Genomic DNA, 16,184 nt, shown 5'->3' with positions numbered 1-16,184 from the left:
CTTAAAAAATAAAATTGAATTACCACATGATCCAGCAATCCAAGTCATAGGCATAAATCCAGAGAAAAACATAATTTGAAAAGATACATGCACCCCAGTGTCCATTGTAGCACTATTTACAATAGCCAAGACATGGAAGCAATCTAAATGTCCATCAACAGAGAAATGGATAAAGAAGATGTGGTACACACATACAATGGAATATTATTTAGCCTTTAAAAAAGAACAAATAATGCCATTTACAGCAACATGGATGAACCTAGAAATTGTCATACTGAGTGAAGTAAGAAAAAGACAAATATCATGATATGGCTTATATGTGGAATCTATAACAAGATAAGACAATGAACTTATCTACAAAACTGAATAGAGTTACATATGTATAAAATAAACTTATAGTTACTGGGGGGAGGTAAGGAGAAGAGGGATAAATTGGAAGATTGGGATTGACACATACATACCACTATATATAAAATAGATAGCTAATAAGAACCTATTGTATAGGAAAGTCTACTCAATACTCTATAATGGCCTAATGAGGAAAGAATCTAATAGATACACGTATTTGTATAACAGAGTCACTTTGCTGTACACCTGAAATTAACACAACATTGTAAATAAATTATATCCCAATACAACTTAAAAATATATATTAATTAGATGAATTTGAGTGACAGCATTTTCAAGTATTCTATACACTTACTGATTTTTTTTGTCAACTTGTTCAACTGGGGAGAGAAAAGACTTAAAATCTCTGACCCTAATTGTGGATTTTCCTTTCTTTCACATATTTCTAAATTCCATTCATAGATGTATAAACATCTAGAATTTTTATGCCCTCTTGATGAATTGGCCTTATGGTAAAGAATCCGCCTGCAATGCGGGAGACTTGGGTTCAATACCTGGGTTGGGAAGATCCCCTGGAAGAAGGCATGGAAACCTACTCCAGTATTCTTGCCTGGAGAATTCCCATGGATAGAGGAGCCTGGTAGGCTACAGTCCATGGAGTCGCAGAGTCAGACATGACTGAGCGACTAAGAACGGCACAGGCAATCATAAATATAGATGATCTTCTTATAAATCTTATCCTTGGCAATATATTTTATTATGAAATCTGCTTTATCTGATATTAATATATCCATTACAACCCTGTTTTGATTTTTAGTAGCTTGATATATCTTTTCCCATATTTTTATTTTTAACCTATATGTACCTTTACATTTAAACTGGGATTCATGTAACAGTATATAGCTGGATCTTTTTAAAATCCAATTTTTCATGCTCCATATTGTATGTTATTAGAGAAATACAAATTTAACAAATGAGATACCACTACACACCCATCAGGATGGCCAAAATCCAGAACACTAGCAATACCAAATGCTTGCAAAGATGTGTATCAACAGGAACTCTCCTTTCATTGTTGGTGGGAATTCAAAACCGTACAACCACTTTGGAAGACAGTTTGAGAGTTTCTTACAAAATTAAACCTATTCTAACCTTGTAACCCAGCAGCCATGCCCCTTGGTATTTACCCAAATGAGCTGAAAATTTGTGTCCACACAAAAACCTGCATATGAATGTTTACAGCACTTTTATTAAAAATTGCCATAACTTCTGAAGCAACCAGGATGTGCTTCAGTAGGCAAATGGATGAACAAACTGTGACACATCCAGATAATGGAATATAATTCAGCGCTAAAAAGAAATGAGCTATCAAGCCCTAAAAACACATTCAAGAAGCTTAAATATATATTACCCAGTGAAAGAAACCAATCTGAAAATGGTACATATTGTATGATTCCAACTATATGACATTCTGGAAAAGGCAAACCTATGCAGATAAGTTTTTAAAAAACAGTGGTTGCTAGCATTTAGGAGAGAGTGGGGGATAACTATGTGGAGCACAAAGGATTTGGGAGGCAGTGAAATTAATATGTATGATATTATAATGGTGGCTACATATTGTTCAAACCCATGGTAAGTATAATAGCGATTCCTAATGTAAACTGTGGACTTTGGGTGATAATGATATGTCAATATAGATTCGCTGATTGTAAGAAGTACACCCCCCTGGTGCAGGATGTTGATAGTGGGGAGGCTCTGTCTCTGTTGGGGCAGGAGGTATATGGGATGGCTCTGTAACTTCTGCTCAATTTTGATACGAACCTAAAACTGCTTTTAAAAATAAAGTCAATTAAAAGAAAAAGGAATCCAATTTCTCAACCTCTAAATTTAATTGGTACGTTTAGACAATTTGTATTTTGTTATTGATATGGCTGGATTTAAAGCTACCATGTGTTTTTCTATTTGGTCATCTGTTGTTTCATTTTATCTCTTTAAAACATTTTAAATTAAATGAGCACTTCATGATTTCATTATCTCCCATATAGGTTCACTAGCCATAATTCTTTCAATAGGTATGTTAGTGTTACATTTGATACTTCTTTAGTATATCACAATCTGCATTCAAATAATACTATACCACTTCACAAGTAGATGTAAAATCTTATGTACACACCCACCCCCAGTCTTTGTGCTATTATTTCCCAAGAAATAAATTTCACATGACTTATTATAAGAGTCTGACAGCAATGCAGGAGACCTGGGTTTGATCCCTGGGTCGAGAAGATACCCTGGTGCCGGGGTCCAGCCCCGGTGGATCCAGGGAATTCGAAGGGTGGACGGCGTTGGCGTGGAAAGACTTGTTTATTGATTGATATAAGATTAGATTAAGAAACTATAGCGTAGTAGGAAGATTAAGTGGAGGAAGAGGGCTGAATAGCTTGGTTTACGCGGAAGACCAATAAAATTCCAGACAAGGAATTTGCACCATCTACGTTGGGCCACCGGCGCCCGCTTGAATATCTAAGGGTGCCTCGCCTTAAGCTCCCTTTCGCGCGGGTCTTAACAGCCAGGGCAAATAAGTAGACCTGGCGAGCCTCCGCGTCCCAGATGAAAATTCAGTCTGAAATTAAAGTAAAGAGCAGAGAGAGGGAAAGGGAGAGAATATGAGAGAGAGAGAGACACGGGGGGAGCCAGATTCCCCAGAAACTAGGCCAAGAGACTAGTTCGAGAAACTGGTCCGAGAAGCTGGTCCGGTCCTTTATTGTTCAGAAGGCCTTTTATACTTTTGATAAAACATGGAGATCAATGGGTAACACAAAATTATGTAGCGTTCGCAACCCAGACTCTGTATATCATTTTGTATACAAAAGGTCTCAGGTGATTTACATTATCTTCTGGCCAAGAGGCTTGTTAACACTTTTTGGCTCTCTTCCTTAATGAATGTTAATTTTGTTTCCCCTGAAGTGTTTTTCTTTAATCTGCATCTCCTTAAAGCATTAAAGTTACATCTCTATAGAACAAAGGCACAGTGGGTTATAACAAAGAAGGTACTTAACTCAAAGGTCTAATGTTGCTAATACCAGGTCTACTACTTGTTTTTCTATATACCAACTATATCTAAAAATAAAGGATATGAAAATTTGGCAGCAAGCATTGACTCAACAAATGAAACTTTTAATCATTCCTATTCTAAAGATTTTGACTCTTCGGAAGCCCCTACATTCCTAGGATGTTTTAAGCTTCCTGTGCCTCCTGCGGTCAGGAGGCCTCAAACAATCACATGCGCAGCTGTACGAGTCCTGCAGGCAGGCTAGAAAGCCATCAGAGGGGTATTTGGATTGAAACACTCTTTCAAATGCAGAAGACTAAAGCCCTGAATTGACTTTTTCCAGAGAATGTCAGAAGAGTGGAAAAGCAGAGCACAAAAACCGGCAGATTTTTGTTGGGGTACATGCTTAGGAATTTCCAGAGGGGCCCCTGAAGTCTGAGCACGCCTTGCGTATGTCAGCTTCCTTCCTCATGACCTTGTCACGGGCGGGATTCCTCACACTGGCTCCCGGCACCCTGGAGAAGGAAATGGTAACCCACTCCAGTATTCTTGCCTGGAGAATCCCATGGACACAGGAGACTGGCAGGCTACAGCCTATGGGGTTGCAAGAGTCAGACACAACTGAGTGACTAAGCACATATATACACAGTAATAATGTATTGTTATGAATTTTTGCTTTACATCATCAATAATAGATTATTCTTAAATGTAAAAATTAATTGATAATATCTACTTTCATATCTACCATTACAGTATTGTTTACTCATTTGTGTAGACCATATTTCCATTTATTTTTCTTGTGCATGAAAGACATCTTGTGATCTATTGGTGATGAATTATTTCAGCTTGAGTATGTATAAAACCTTTTATTTCAACTTCAGTTTTAAACAGATATTCATTGAGTATAAAATTCTGAGTGGATGCTTATTTATTGTTTTAAGAATGGTATGCCACTTTCTTCTGACTTACGTTGTTCCTTCTGAAGTGTCCTCTAATTCTTGTCTTTGGTCTTCTTAATGAGCCTATACTTTTCTCATTTTATACTTGTCTAGGAATAAAGGTAAAACCTAGACCTTAGGGTAAGGAGATTGAAAAATATCATGAATGCTCATCGTGTATTAACTGTACATAGTGTTGACTTTAAAAAACTGCACAATGTAAAAATTGGACATTAACGTTTATTTGGGGCAAGTATTATTTGAGGGCTATAGTGCAGGAGATAGCACCTCAGATAGCTCTGAGAAACTGCTCCAAAGAGATAGGGGGAGAGGGTCAATATACATGATTTTGGTGAAAGGGGACTTCATACAATCAAGTACTTATCTTTACAAAAGTTTTCTGCTCCTCAGCTTTTCTAGATATGAGAAGATGCAAGGATTGGTCTCATAAAATTAACTTGTAAAAATGGCTAACTATCTGAAGACTTGTTCTAGGAGTTTCCCCAAAGCACAGAGGGCCTCAGTTCTGATCGCCAACCTGAAATTACTTCGGGAAGTGTTGAAGGTCAACAGCTGCAGAAACACATGATTTAACCCTTGTAGAGGTAGATGGCAAGTGCTCACAGCAAGTGACAATTTACAGTTGATAATAGAAATTTAGATACAATATTAAAAGCATAACAATCACTGAAAGAAGTCAGGATGGATACTTATACTGCCAGATATTACAAAGTTAACAAGAATCTGATTTCCTCTGTCCACTAAATATCTATAAATCAAAAATGTTATAAAGCTTATATCATGGCTTCATGTACCACACAGAATAAGGGGTTCTCAAGATAATGGAAATTATCAAAGTGATACCAAGGAAGGAATGGGGAACAATGATTGCCATCTCCACTGTACAACTCATAATTGTTTCTCTTCAGTATGGTGGAACGACAAACACTCTGGTTTCTGGATGTTTCTATCCTGGCCCCTCTACTAATCTCTCCACTTTTCTTCAAAAAATTTTCTTAAAAAGCAACCATTGAAACCCAATATGACAAACTCCTGCTGAGAAATCTTGAATGGGTGTTTATTACCTTAGATGAGAAATATGATTGTCTGTCCCTGGGGGAACAGATAAGTAACACATCACGCATGCACACTATGTGTTATTCCTGCGGGTCACGTAGACAGAATTAGACTATGCATAGCAGAGTGGATACATCTTAAAAGCATAGTTCACAGTTAAAACATCTGAATGTAAGAAAAATTGATCATGCTTCTGGCCACGATGAATTAACAGGAATCTGATTCGCTCTGCCACCTAAACATCTATAAATCAAAAATGTTATAAAGCTTTACATCATGGCACCATGAGCCACACAGGATAAGGGGTCTCCAACACAAGGGAAATTAACAAGGTTAATTCCCTGGGTTGTCCGATTCCCCCCAAGCCCAGCTTCTTGCCTGGATAGAGTTCCCAGGCTGCAGCACAGAAAGACTGAACACAAACAGAGCTCAATGAGTGAAGGAGACAGAGTTGAGAATTCCAAGAGGCCAATGTGACTAGAATATTCTGGGAGTAAAGGAGGGGTGAGAGCTGCACAGAGAGGTAGTGCTGGAGAGCTGCAGAGGTCTCCCACCTGGGTGCAGTGTATGACAAAAGGGCAGTGGTGGTAGTTGACTTCCCTTTTCTGAAGTGAGTAGCTGTGTGCGTCGTGGTGCCATGTGCTGAGATTGTGAAGACAGAAGTTTTAAAAACAAGAGAGATGGGGGATGTGAGTGTGTGGGAGGGGTGGCTATCCCAGTACCACAATGAGACAGACTCACTGTGAGGAGCCCTTGAGACACCCACGTGGAGATGTCAAGTAGTATAATGTTCAAAGTCAATTACATCTCCATTAAGAAAAAAGAAGAAAGAGAAAAAATAAGAATAAAAATAAAATAAAACAAGTGTAAAAGTCCACTATGGATTTTGTTTAAAACAAAAAAAAAGAACCACCACAGTTTAAAAATGAGAAGGGAACATGGCATTTTCTATTAGCGCACAGCAGCTCGTCAAGACTTTCACTTCTAAGGTCTGGTCACGTCGTACAGAAACGTGTTACACAAGAAGGGCTGAGAGACACAAGCAGCTAGCTGACAAGGAAGGTTGCTATGCAACAGCTGAGGAAAGCCATCCAGCCAGGCAGAATTGATGTTGGTCACTGGAGAGTAAAAGCTCTGGTCCTAGCAATAGCTTCCATTCAGACACAGGGGTCCTGGAGAGGCTGATAGAAAAATGAATATAAAAGTCCACTATGTCTGTTTGTTTAAAAAAAAAAAAAAAGAAAAAAAAGAGGTGCAATTTGAAATGGGAGCATAGGATTTTCTTCAGTGATTCTGGAGCATGTGCGCCCTTGGGTGGGACACCAGTAAGTTCTCCTTTTGCTTCCCATTTTGCATATTGAGAAACCAGGCTCAGAGCTGTCCAGTGACCGGAGTGGGCTCACACAGCTAGCGACAGACTGACCCAGCACTCTGTCCCTGGAGTTTGGAAGTCCAGCTGAGAGCTTCTATCCACACGACCACAGCTGCCCCAGGCCCCAGCCGTGGAAGGAACCAGGCCAAACATTTACTCTGAATCAGGGTTTGCCATGACTCAGACACACAAGTGCCTGATTGTCCTGGCCGCTCCAGCGGGCACCAGGAAGGCCTCAGGGACAGCCTATTTGTGCCACTCACAGCGAAGGGGCCTGACAGTCAGAGCAGGGAGTGGACCCCGAGGAGCAATTCGCACACCTGGATGGGCCCATATAGAGCAGGCAAGGGGTGGGCCTGGGGCCCCCTACCTGTTCCCCCTGGGATGCAGAGCATGAGCTTAGGTCTCAGAGAGGGGAAACCCGGTTTGTTGGGACAGATGTTCACAGGGCAGGGGAGGTGGAGTGGATCTGCTGCCCAAACTGGAGAGGGGAGGGTGCCTCGATCCCCGGGGCCAGTGCTAACGGAACACGGGTTTTGGAGTCAGGAAGACCCGAGCCCAAATGCTGCATTTTCACCTCACTGGCTCTGCGGCCTTGTCGAGTGAGTTCACGGCAATGCGTCTGTGCCTCAGCTTCCTGATCTGTAAAATGGGGGTGCTGACATCCACTTCCCAGGGCTGCCGTGAGAGGAAGATAATGCCCAGCACACACAAGCTGCCCGAAGAGTGGCTGGGGAAGCAGATGTTCCCAGTGTGTCTGGGGGCCCTAGACGGGGATAGTGGAGGAGAACACACAGGGAACTGGTGTCCTCTCGCCATTTCCATTTCTCCCGTTGCAGTTACCCACCGGCCTAGAGACCTCTGTATTGGTGACCTAGGGGTCATTCATGCTGGGGAAGCAGGGCTCAGTGTATTCCAGACCACACCGGAGGAGCTTAGAGGCAAGGGGGAGGGCAGGGCTGAGAAGCATTGTGCAGAAGTGGGGGGACTGAGGGTATGTGATGGATGGGTTGGAACCGCAATACAGGGCGCGCGTGCCCGCGTCCCCGGTCGGTGTCGCGGGGGCGGAGGGGTTGACAGTGAGGGGAATCTGGCGGGAGGGAGAAAACGCCCCCACCCCACCCCGCCCACCCACTGGCGGAACCGCATGCGCACAGGGGACCTGGTGGAAAAGGCTTTTGTTGGGAGAGCGGGCCGGCTGGAGGGGTCCGCGCATGCGCAGGCTGCCCAGCCGCGGGGGGTGGGGGGGTGCGGGGAGAAAAGGGGCGGGGTGGTGGGAGCTGCTGTGCTGGCAGCAGTAGGCGAGGGCGCGGCTGCGGGGTTCCTGGTGCTGAGGACGGACGCCATTGGAGCCCCAGGGAAGGTAAGGATCCAGCCCCAGACAGGACCGGGAGAGGGCAAGTGGAACCGGGTACGCTGTGCCCTTCCTCCCCACGCCACCCCCGCCCCCGGATGTGAACAAAGCCCAAGCACGCAGAACTTGAACCCCATTAGACCCGTGGTCAACAAAGGAGCCGCCCCCCACCACGGCCACCAGACCCAGGCTCCCCGATTCGAGCCCTGCTTAACACCGGAGCCCACCATCTGAACACCTTTACCGGACGCGTGTGCTCCGTGCTGAGCTGCCTTAGCGCGGAGGCCCCACCCCCACTCCAACCATTCTGAGATCGGTGCAACCCAACTGACGGCTTTGCCCCCTTCCCCGAGTTGCGATCCTGGCCTTTGAGACCTCCAGCGCTTCCAGTTCGAGCCTCGCCTAGTCCGAGGACCACCCCCCCCCGCCCCGGAACCCCACTCCATCCCTCGTGAGCACTCCTGTATGAGTCCAGCCTAGACCTGAATCACCTGAATCCCTCCCTCCCCCCCACTGCGACTTAGAGGGTCGCTGGGATTCATTTTCCCAGAGCTTCCAGCAGTCCCCGTTGTCTGAGCCTTCTCATGCCTTCTCCTCCCCAGCATCCTGGCCCCGTGCTCCAGCCATTAAATCGAGGCGCTTTATTTCCCCTCTCTCAAAGCATCTCTTCTGGGACTCTCTGGACTGAAGCTCACCAGTCCACCCCTTGTTCCAATCCAGCCGCTGGTCTGGGGAGCCTGTGTGACCTAAACTCCCCTTTCGGTGCAGGGTCTCCGCCGACCTCCTCTGTCCTCCTAGGGCTCTGTCTCTGAGGGAATCTACCCCAGCAGCCCTCACCCCCGCCCCAACCTTACACTGCCTGGGAACCCGGTGACTGCAGCCCTCCACCTCCTGAGAGATCCCGCCTCCTGCTGGATCCCGCCCCCTCCCCCTGAGGAGGCCTCCTCATCCCTCTCAGGCTGAGCCCTCTTCTCCTTGGGACCCCCAGCATGGCAGAGGGAAGCTACCGCAAGGAATCTGAAGGGTACAACGTTGAAGACATGGACGAGGGTAGTGATGAAGTCGGGGAGGAAGACATGGTTGAAGGCAACGACTATGAAGAATTTGGTGCTTTCGGAGGCTACGGTGCCCTCACCAGCTTTGACATCCGCATCCTCAGAGCCTTTGGGAGCTTGGGTCCAGGCTTTCGCATCTTAGCGGTGAGGCCCCCTCCTCGGCCACCTGCTAGCCCTGGGCCTTCTCTCTTGTGACGTCAGGGAGGATGGGAGGAGGGGGCCGATGAGGGCTGGAGTTGAAGGGGGAAGGACTGCCCAGCTTACCCAAACCTTCCCTCTCCTACTGGGAGCAGCGGGGGGTGGGGGTGGGGGAAGCGGGGCGGGGACGGAGGGGGGGCCCGGGGGCTGGTCGGAGGCTGGCCAACACAGGGGGAGCTTTCTGTGTAGAGCTATCTGCCTTCCCCTCCCCTGCCATGCCATGCCCTGCCCTGCCCTCCCCTGCCCTCCCCTCCCCTGCTCTGCCCTGCCCTCCTTTCCCCTCCCTGGTCTTGCAGAATGAGCCCTGGGAACTGGAAAACCCAGTGCTGGCCAGAACTCTGCTGGAGGCATTTCGGATGGATCCAGAAACACTTGCCAATGAGACGGCTGCCCGTGCTGCCAACGTAGCCCGGGCCGCCGCCTCTAACCAAGCTGCTCGGGCTGCTGCCACTGCTGCCCGTGCCACCTACAATCAGGTGGTCACTAACCACCACCCGGTGGCCACCCACCAGGCGTCAGGAGGCGATACCCAGCCCATGACATCTGCTGCCCAGGCTCCGGCAGCCACCCCTGAGACAAGCATCGCTTCTCCGCACAGCTCCCAGATGCTAGTCAACAGCGAGATGGCTGCCCCTGGGGCTCCAGCAAGGTCCCCACAGCCGCAGACATCCTCCCAGGCCCAGGAGGCTGCGGCCGAGGGCCCTAGTACGGCCTGTGCTTTCCCCCAGGCCTCGCGTGCAGGTGAGATGGATGCCACCCGGCCCAAGACAGCCTTCCTGGGTCAGAATGACGCCTTTGATTTCAGCCAGCCGGCAGGTGTCAGTGGCATGGCCTTCCCACGCCCCAAGAGACCTGCCCCGGCCCAAGAGGCTGCCACAGAGGGCCCCAGTGTTGCCTCCAGGGGCACCCAGGCAGCCTCTGCCGGGGAGGGGGCGGCCACCCGGCCCAAGACGACCAAGTCCGGGAAGGCTCTCGCCAAGACTCGCTGGGTGGAGCCTCAGAATGTTGTGGCGGCAGCTGCCGCCAAGGCCAAGATGGCCACGAGCATCCCTGAGCCTGAGAGTGCAGCTGCCACTTCGCAGCAGAGTGCGGAGCCCTGGGCCAGAATGGGAGGCAAGAGGACAAAGAAGGTGAGACCTCCCTGCTTTCTCCCACCCTCCTCGCTCCCCTGCTTTCTCTGCCCTCTCAGCTCTCTGCCTCCTCCCCTCCCTTCCTCTCCCTCTTCTTCCCCCTCCCTCTTCTCTCAGCTTGTACATGTTTCTCCAAGCCAAGCTTACCAGCATGTTTTTACTCCACGTAGTCCCTACCCTTGGGCCTGGGGGGAGAAGCGGTTGGCTCAGTGCCTGGCACTTAGTAAGCACTGGGCACGTGTCATCCACGTGTCATCTACTACCCTTATTTCCAAGTACCTGCTCTGGCTAAGATGTGTGCCAGGCGACTCAGGGAGCCTGGACGCCCTGAGTCTCTCCTCTGTCTAATGGTACAGTCCAAGCACCTGGATGACGAATATGAGAGCAGCGAGGAGGAGAGAGAGCCTCCTGCGGTCCCACCAACCTGGAGGGCATCGCAGCCCCTGCTGACGACTGCGCGGCCTCAGACGGCCCCTCGGCCCTCCATGGCCCTGAGGTCCCAGGTACCCTCAAGGCACGTGCTGTGCTTGCCACCCCGCAATGTGACCCTTCTGCAAGAGAGGGTAAGAAGGAAGCCTGCCCTTCCCCCTGTCTCCCTCCTCTCCTCCCTTCCGGGCCAGTTCTTTGAGGTCACCCACGCTTTGATCTCCCCGTGCGCTCTTCCTTCTCCAGGCAAATAAGTTGGTGAAATATCTGATGATTAAAGACTACAAGAAGATCCCCATCAAGCGCTCAGGTGGGCAGCCTCTGCCCTCTCCCTGAACTCTGTCCTTCCCCCCTCCCACCACCCTGCCCTGCGGGCCTCCCACCAGATGCCCTCTCCCCGCCAAACACACACAGATCGGGCCTGGCCGATGGCTCCATTGGCACGCTGTGGGGTCCTGAGCGTGCTCCCCTCAGCAGGGCTGACGGAAAGGCTGTAGCTCTGTGGCTGCTGCTCAGCCCTGGGGCTTTGCCCACCCCTCCCCTCCTGCAGACATGCTGAAGGACGTCATCCGAGAATACGACGAACACTTCCCTGAGATCATTGAACGAGCAACGTACACTCTGGAAAAGGTGGGTGTGGGGCCGGGGGCAGCTCTGTGGAGCAGGAGCAGCAGGGAACCCTTGCCTGCCTCCCCCCTCTGCATCCCCTCAAGGCCCAGGGGCCGGACTGCATGCTCTGGAGGGAAGCCCTCCCCGGCCTCTGCACCTGGGAGCTTCCTCTGCAAGCCTCCTCCCCTCCTTCCTCCCGCTCGTGCTCTCTGAGCGCCTGTGGTCTCCTGAGGTGGCTCCCGTTGTCTCAGCCAGTGTCACTGCTCCCACAGGGCACTTCCTCCATGGCCTCTCCCCTCCCTCCTCCTCCAGGGCTTGGGGTTCCCCGCCAAGAAAGAGTTCTAACAGGGAATTGAATGACCGCCTGCAGGACACCCGGCATGGATGTTTGATCTCACATTCCGTTTTCTCCCCGCTGTAGAAGTTCGGGATCCACTTGAAGGAAATTGACAAGGAAGAGCACCTGTACATTCTCGTCTGCACACGGGATTCGTCAGCCCGCCTCCTGGGAAAGTGAGAAAGCACAGGAGGCCGGTGGTCTTCCTTGGTGGTGCCTGGCCCCTCCTCTCGAGAAATGGGAAAGTAGGGCCGGGGGGCCTAGCACGGCTCCCACCCAGAGTTAGCAGTGCTGAGCAGCTAAGGGCAGGCAGGGGCAAGTAGCTTGGGGCGAGGCTTTGCGGCTCTCTGGGTTTCTGCCCTGCCCACCCTTCCGTGCCCCTGTCTTCCTGGGAAAGCAGGCTTCTTGATTGCCTCTCTCTGCTAAGGTCCCAGCCAGGGCTTGGCAGAGTGGGCCTCGGGCATGGGGCGGGGAAAGGGGAGAGTGGGGGGCGGGGGTCTCCAGTGGAGTCGTGCTCCAGATGCAGTGGGCAACGGGCAGGGAAGATCAGGGTGTGCCTCTGGTCTCAGGGTTGCCAATCGTCTGCTCCCCGCCTAACCCCATCCTCGACAGAGCCCTGGGAAAGAGGTGTTAGCATCCACATTTGATGGATGAAGGGCCTCAGTCTCAGGCCGAGGAAGGAATTGTCTGGACCAGGTATAGCGAGCCATACAGAGTGGGAGGAACTGCCCTGTAGCCCAGCAGTGTGGGAGAGGCTAGTTGGGTGAGCCGGCTGTGGTCACCTGGGCAAATGGCTGCTGGACAGGATCCCTCTTTCTATGCCTTCAGGACCAAGGACACTCCCAGGCTGAGTCTCCTCTTGGTGATTCTGGGTGTCATCTTCATGAATGGCAACCGCGCCAGCGAGGGTGAGTGGCTGGACAGGCAGCTGGGGGGTTGCCCGTCGTCTCACCTCCCTCCGTCTGCTAAACTCTTGCACCTCATCTCTTCTCACAGCTGTCCTCTGGGAGGCACTCCGCAAGATGGGACTGCGCCCCGGGTATGTTTGGGGTCTCCTGGCTCCCGGTCCTCAGTGTGTCCTTGGGCACAGGAGGCCCCGGGATTGCAGTGGCCTAGCGGTCTCTGTGGGGCGTGGCATCCTGGACTAGGTAGAGCGCCAAGGCTGCACCAGGGTGCGTGGGGAAATGGTCCTGAACCCCGAGCCCTCTTCTGCCCCGTGTGCCCTCTCTGTTCCCACACAAGACCTCAGAGACACCAGCAGACCTCGGGGCTCCATCCAGCCCCTCCCTGGGGCCCTGCTGACAAGTGGCGGCCTGGCCTCTGCTGCCAGCCCAGGCGTCCGTGAGGATGCCTCACGGGCTAGGAGGCCCTCAGTCCTGCTGGGAGCGCTCCTGCCCAACCCAGGCACTGCCACTCTCTCTAGTCATGCCTTCCTTTCCTTGCGCTCAGGGTGAGGCACCCATTCCTTGGTGATCTGAGGAAACTCATCACAGAGGACTTTGTGAAGCAGAAGTGAGTATCTTTGCCCCCCACTCAGGCCTTCCTCGGGTGCTGCTCTGGCTGAGGATGCCATTCCCCGGCCCGTGTTTTAACACCAGAGGGATGGGTGTCTGGTGTGAGTGTGGGGTGGGAGGATGCGAGTGTGGGGTGGGAGGATGCGAGTGTCGGGGGCACGGGGACAATTCCAGGGAGGCCTGGGGAAAGGGAGCACTTGCGGTCTGTAAACACCGGGTGGGACAGTACAGCCCCCACCTCCTTCAGCACCTGCCCTGTAGGCAGCGTCCCGGCTTTACATCTCACGGGCCTGGGACTCAGAGAGTGAAAACCTGATCATGGCCCTGACTGGGGTAAGGCCCATCTGGGCCTGGAGCCTGGCCCTGCTGATTTTCTAGCCCAGGCTCACCCCATCATCAGTGCTTGGAGATCTCCTGTGCCCTCACAAAGCCCCCGTGTGCATGTTCGTCCATCTGCCGCCCCACAAACACACGTTCACAGGTGTTTGGGAGTATGCGTGGAGTCCCCTACTCTTGGTTGACTGTTTCTCCCCATACAGTCGTTTTCTAGGATGGATTCTCCCAGGGTTCAGTCAGGTCACGGACAAGCCCCATGGTGGGTTGTGCTCAGAGCATGGAGCCTGAAGAAATGGCTCCTGCTTACACCAGACCCAGCAGGAATCTGGGTTATTGTGACAAGGGGCACAAAACTCGTGGCCTTCCTCTGAACAAGTACCCTACACGTGCCCCCTGCACCCCCCCATGCCTACTGGGCAAGACAGGTGGCCTAGGGGTGTGAGCCCCTCCATTTAGGAGGCAGAAACCCTGGGAGCCGGTGTGGAAGGGGGGGCAGGGGGTGCAGGGCCAGGGCAGGCCTCCTGCAGCAGCTGAGCTGCAGCCTCGGGGCTGGGAGGGAACTACCTGGGAGCCACTGGAGCAGCCACAGGTGTGCCTGTCTGCGAGCAGAGGTTTGTTGTCCTCTCTCACGCAGGTACTTGGAATACAAGAAGGTCCCCAATAGCAGCCCACCCGAGTATGAGTTCCTCTGGGGTCTGCGCGCCTGCCATGAGACCAGCAAGATGAGGGTGCTGAGATTCATCGCCCAGGTAAGGCAGAGCCCGTGTTCTGGCTGCATCTCCCCATACCTGGTTTGTGTCTTGGTCCCGGCCTCCTGACGCCGTTTGTCCAGTGAGGATGCCAAGGCCCAGCAGGGTTCCCAAGTCACTGACACCAGTTCGCAGGCTGTAGGGAGTGGACGGGGTGAAATCCCAGGTCTGGCACGGAATGACGGGAGCCTGATTTCAGTCGTGTGGGTCTTTCACATGACTTCGCAAAGCACTTAAGTGAGTGAAAGGCGGGAAGCGGGTGCTGAGCGAGGTAGGGTAAGTGTGCAAACGGTTGCTGTGCTTCCATCGCAGTATCAGAACCGAGACCCCCGGGAATGGAGGGCTCATTTCTTGGAGGCTGTGGATGATGCTTTCAAGACGATGGATGTGGATATGGCCGAGGAGCATGCCAGGGCCCAGATGAGGGCCCAGATGAACATCGGGGAGGAAGCTCTGATTGGACGGTGGAGCTGGGACGATATCCAGGTGGAGCTCCTGACCTGGGATGAGGACGGAGATTTTGGCGACGCCTGGTCCAGGATCCCCTTTGCTTTCTGGGCCAGATACCATCAGTACATTCTGAATAGCAACCGTGCCAACAGGAGAGGTACCTGGAGGGCTGGTGTCAGCAGTGGCACCAATGGCGCGGCCAGCGCCAGCATGCTCGATGGCCCCAGCACCAGCTCCACCATCCGGACCAGAAACGCTGCCAGAACCAGTGCCAGCTTCTTCTCCTGGATTCAGTAAGATTGGAGGTCATTACACGGGACTCTGGAGGCTGGGGTGGGGAGGGGCTGGCAGGTATCAGGCGCAGGCCTGGGGTGGCCTGGGGGAACGAGGAGAGCCTGACAAGACACTCAGTCTGTCCTTGCTGTCCCTCACATGCATTGACACCTCTACTCCGGCTTTTGTGTCTCCTGGTTCCAGGCAGCCCTGAGGAGCTGCGGCAGTCCCCCGCCGAGCCAGAGTGCCTCCGCTGCCCGGTCCCCGACAGAGCACTCCAGGCCCGCTTCTCCCCGTCCGTGGAAGATGGCATGCAAGATGACGCACTCTATGCCCTTCCTGCTTTCATTGTGTGCTTTTCTCGTGCTGTCGTGTTTTGGGTATCTGTGTTACATTAAAGTTGTGAAATCAGTCAGATGTTTCCTCCTTTTCCTGGGCAGGTGTGGCTCTGAGCAGCCCGCGGGGACAGGCGGGGGCCGCCTCTGCCTAAAAGACAGGCAGGTGTGGGTGGGTCCGGTGCTGGGAAGGACAGAGATGCCCCTGAAGGGGGGCGGCCATGAGTTTCCACAGGCTCCGGTCCACAGCTTCATGATCTCCTACGCTGTGTGCCCCTAGTCAAACATAGTGGCGATTCACAGGAGCAAGGGTGGGGTGGAGGGCCGAGAGCTGGTGCCACTGTCCCTCCCACCAAGGGACAGGCTCCACAGACATCCCCCAGGACCTACCTGCCCCGCCCCATCTCTGGAGTCGCTGTCCAGGATTCCCTCCCTCATCAGCCACACAATTTTAGGACCTCATCCCTCTTCCCGAGTCCTAAGGACAGCGAGGTAGGCCTCCCAGTGACATCCTCACACCTCCAGCAGGTAGAGGAGAAACCATCATAGGCAAGACAGCCTATTTCATGGGAGAAAGCTGCAGGCAGACCTGGACGGCCCATTGCCCATGACCATGACCCGAGGCTCTTCGGGA

At 51.8% G+C, this 16,184-nt stretch overlaps 1 protein-coding gene and 1 non-coding gene across 2 annotated transcripts; both read left to right on the top strand.

Moving 5' to 3' along the window:
- Window positions 1-9,127: 9,127 nt before the first annotated feature.
- On the top strand, window positions 9,128-15,548 carry LOC138070954 (melanoma-associated antigen D4). Its single transcript, XM_068962359.1, has 12 exons — window positions 9,128-9,337; window positions 9,688-10,521; window positions 10,878-11,084; window positions 11,194-11,257; window positions 11,498-11,577; window positions 11,978-12,069; window positions 12,722-12,801; window positions 12,890-12,932; window positions 13,343-13,405; window positions 14,378-14,492; window positions 14,805-15,247; window positions 15,420-15,548. Exons 1-11 carry the CDS (start codon window positions 9,128-9,130, stop codon window positions 15,237-15,239), a joined length of 2,223 nt encoding a protein of 740 aa, XP_068818460.1. The 3' UTR covers window positions 15,240-15,247; window positions 15,420-15,548.
- Window positions 14,005-14,131, top strand: LOC138072098 (small nucleolar RNA SNORA11). The gene has a single exon (XR_011144248.1). It is a non-coding gene; the product is annotated as a small nucleolar RNA SNORA11 (small nucleolar RNA).
- Window positions 15,549-16,184: the final 636 nt, after the last annotated feature.

Source organism: Capricornis sumatraensis, chromosome X (assembly GCF_032405125.1).
Source record: "Capricornis sumatraensis isolate serow.1 chromosome X, serow.2, whole genome shotgun sequence".
NCBI classification, from domain to species: Eukaryota; Metazoa; Chordata; class Mammalia; order Artiodactyla; family Bovidae; genus Capricornis; species Capricornis sumatraensis.
Note: the sequence above shows the minus strand (reverse complement) of the source record. Positions and strands in the feature narration are given on the sequence as shown.